This window comes from Pygoscelis adeliae, unplaced genomic scaffold (genome assembly GCF_000699105.1).
Source record: "Pygoscelis adeliae isolate BGI_AS28 unplaced genomic scaffold, ASM69910v1 Scaffold571, whole genome shotgun sequence".
Taxonomy (NCBI): Eukaryota; Metazoa; Chordata; class Aves; order Sphenisciformes; family Spheniscidae; genus Pygoscelis; species Pygoscelis adeliae.
The window spans coordinates 9,033-12,365 of NW_008824129.1; the positions used below are offsets into that span (position 1 = coordinate 9,033).

Here is a 3,333-nt window from a genome sequence, read left to right on the forward strand (position 1 = left end):
GCGGGAGGGGTTGCGAGAGTCGCCGGATGCTCGGCTTGGAGCTGCTCTGCCGCACGAGCGGGACCGGTCCCCCGTACCCGCTGTCGCTGTTGTCCCTCCGGCGTCTTCCGCCAAGCCCCGTGGTCTCTAACTGGGGGTAAATGGACCAGTCTCCTCCCTCGCGTTCAAGAGGCGAGTTCTTGCTGACGATATAGCAAATAGCACGTTGTGAGTCCGTATTTCAGTGGCTTGATACGGGTAATGGGGACTTTCGTGGGGTTCGCCGAAATCTAGGAATCCTCTGCTTACGAGATTGTTCTCCCGGGCTCCTTTTAGTCATCTCCGCTCCCGCTGTCCCCACGTAGCAGCTGCGAGCTCCCGTGGCTTGTTGACGGGCATCCTGACACCGCTGCCCGCTCTGCCATCAGGCACAGCCTGCCTCCGCGGAGCGGGGGGTCGCAGCAGCGGGAACAACAGCGGATCAGCCCGGCGCCGCGGCCAACAGCGGAGCCGCTCTGCCCGCTCCTTTCGCCGGGGGAGGCGCGGGGCTGAGAGTGAGCCCGTGGGGGTGGGGGGCTCCCACGGGGGACAGATTCCACGGGGGACAGCGCGGGCTGCCTGCCACGCCGGGTCCCGAGAGGGAGGAGTCCGGTGTTTCGGGTCGCTGGGGGTATCGCCGTCCTTGCGCTCATCTCTGCCCGGAGGAGCCCACATGCGAAAGGCGCTAGCGGGGTCCCTGCACCGCCGTCGGCGGCTCCGCGCTGGCGATTTGGGCTCGGTCCAAGGAGGAGCTCCTGCTTCTGACTCCGGTCTTCCTCAGTGCTCAGGCAGACCCTATTTACTCTCGGGGTCCCGTCAGTGTACGAGCTTTTCACGTGCTCCTTTCCGGGTGGAGATGAGGGCTGGGGCTGCCGGTCGGTCCGGGGACAGCTGCCGCCGCGGAGAGCTCATCGGTTCCCCTCGGAAGAGAAACCGCGGGGCTCTCGCTCCGTCTGCTCCCCCGAACGGATTCAGCTCCTTCTGCTGTCTCCCGCTGAAGCGCCGTGTCCTAATTTAGCACCAGTGGGGCCCCTCGGTCCTGGTGGGAACCCCTGGGATTATCCCAAGCCTCGGCACCGAGCGGGCCGTGTCCTGCAAACCTCCGCGTCTGCACCGCCTCTGATGCATTGCCCGCGGAAACGGCGCCTTTTAAGGCGTACCGCTGACGTAGAATGATGATGTTCAAACACGAGTGTGGTGCAGCCATGTGCTCCACGGCTCTGAGGTAACCCGGTTTTACTATTCACCTTTACTTTTTTGCCTTTGCTCGCTTAACAGTTTTTTCTTCCGGCCGCTACTATTGTTCCGAGCACAACGTGCACGGCTGGACTAATGACGTCTTATTGCCGGAAAAGGGGATGATTGGTTGAAAATATAAGACAGGGCGGGAGAAAGAGTGCGTAAGGGATGCTCGGGGCTCTGAGGCGGTGTAAATGTGGCACTGCAACAGCCTGTCGGGCGGAGGGACGTGGAGGAACCCCTCTGTGAGTACGTCGGGGAGCGGGACATGATGAGAGGGGTTGTGTAGCGGTGAGTGAGACCGCAGAGGTCCTGGACCATGCCCTCGGGATCGTAAAAAGTTGAATTCTTCGGCGGCTCGGGTCAAACCGGTTTTAAAAATGGGTCAAGCCGAGGGGAGGGAATGGGGAACGGTTCGGAGATGGCAAATTGAAGGCACACGTGAGATCAAAGACGAGGGGTTTTAAACAGTGGTTACATTATCCGTTGTGATACCAAGGGAAGTGTCTACATTAAAGGTGTTTCATACGACTGATGTGCAAATAACGTAATTAGGGTAAGCGACTTGAGATGGAGAGCAGACCTTCGAGATTGGAGACCCTGAAAAGAGGGGTTAGCTGGAAGGGCAGCCAAACAAGAGTGAGAGTGGAGAAACTGAGTGTTTCAAGGCACCCTTGATATCCTTCTATCAAGGCACCCTTGATACCCCTGGGGCAGCTGGATGTGGGAGGTAGAGCATGAACAGGCAGGGACGAACAGGCCTGGGACTCTGCCGAGCAGAGCAGTGTCTTTGCACAAAGGGCAAGGCTGGATTCTGCCCCCACGGCACAACGGTGTTACTCCCTTCACAGCAGGAGTGGCTGTGGTGTAAATGGCCCTGGATATTTAATATTACCAAGCACTGGATTTTGGCCATGGCCCAGAGCCGTCTACCTGAGCGGTGTGTGGATCAGGCGCTCATCCAGGCTGGGCTGGGAAGGCAGTGCAGTAGGAGCTGGGTGTTGAGATGGTGTTGGGAACACGTGTGTTCCGGTGAGTGAAGCTGCCTGACTGCTGGGGACATCACTGTTCACAACAGAGTGTGGAAAAGGACAATAGGACAAGGGATGCTAAAATACTTAAGTGGAATTGTAAGGTTTGAAAAATGTTGTTAAAAAGAAAGAGAATCGAAGGCAGGTTCCCTTACAGCCCACTAAACAAGCATTAGGCAGAAAGCTGAAGAAGTTATTTCGATGGTAAATGAATAGTAAATGAGTGAATTAAAGACAAAATCGGTGTAGGCTGCCAGATACTTCTCAAAAGGTGAGTACATCTTGGAAAGAAGCAACTGTACAATTACTTTGACTGATTTTGGCCGTTGTTCGTTAATCAGTTTCTGCTAGCCCTGCTGGTATTTCGGGCACCGGTATGCATAACCACAGCTTGTTATTCCAATATTAAGATTTGAAGAAAATCTGCCTTTCAATGGGTTTATTTCTTCAACGGGGCCCTAAAATTCTTGGATTTCTTTGTTGCAAATCCAGTCACAAACGGGTGAGTAGAGTCTGTGTGTTTTACCTGTGTGTGCACCTGGGATACCAACACCCGCCTGCCCTAGCCTTCCCAGACAGATGGATTTATCTTTGCCACAGGCCAACGTTAAGGGAAATTTATCAGTCTTTCCTGTGACTTTAATAGGTGTTACTGCATTGGTTCAGGGTGTTTATAATGACTGTGCATCACTACAGAGCAGTAAAACTAGCAACTTTTTCATATATTGTAGATGACATCGTATCTTGGTAGAAGAGGAGTCTAGGGGCAAATTTGGGGCGGGGAGAGTCTGGATGACAATTTTATGGTGACGAGGTGGGAGTCGGGGATTTCTGCAGTTAGCAATCAAGAAAAAAACCAAAACAAGGTAAACAGCATACCGTAAATACTTACACTGTATGCAAGGGTCCATTGAACAAATTTACGTAGTGTGTGAGTTAAGGTGGATGCACACCAGTTCCGCAGCTCCTGCACTCAGTACCGCTCCTCGCCGCACCCCCCCCCCCCCGCCCTCACCGGGGGTTGCGAATAAACACCGCAAGACGA

The 3,333-nt window shown here is 54.6% G+C and overlaps 1 protein-coding gene across 1 annotated transcript in view; it reads left to right on the forward strand.

The window, feature by feature from the left end:
* Positions 1-1,190: 1,190 nt before the first annotated feature.
* The window catches only part of PCDHAC1 (protocadherin alpha subfamily C, 1), a 7,361-nt gene continuing 5,218 nt past the window's right edge, over positions 1,191-3,333 (forward strand). The window contains exon 1 of the mRNA XM_009334323.1: positions 1,191-1,243. Within this exon, the coding sequence (XP_009332598.1) occupies positions 1,191-1,243 (53 nt within the window). The remainder of the gene's footprint in view (positions 1,244-3,333) is intronic.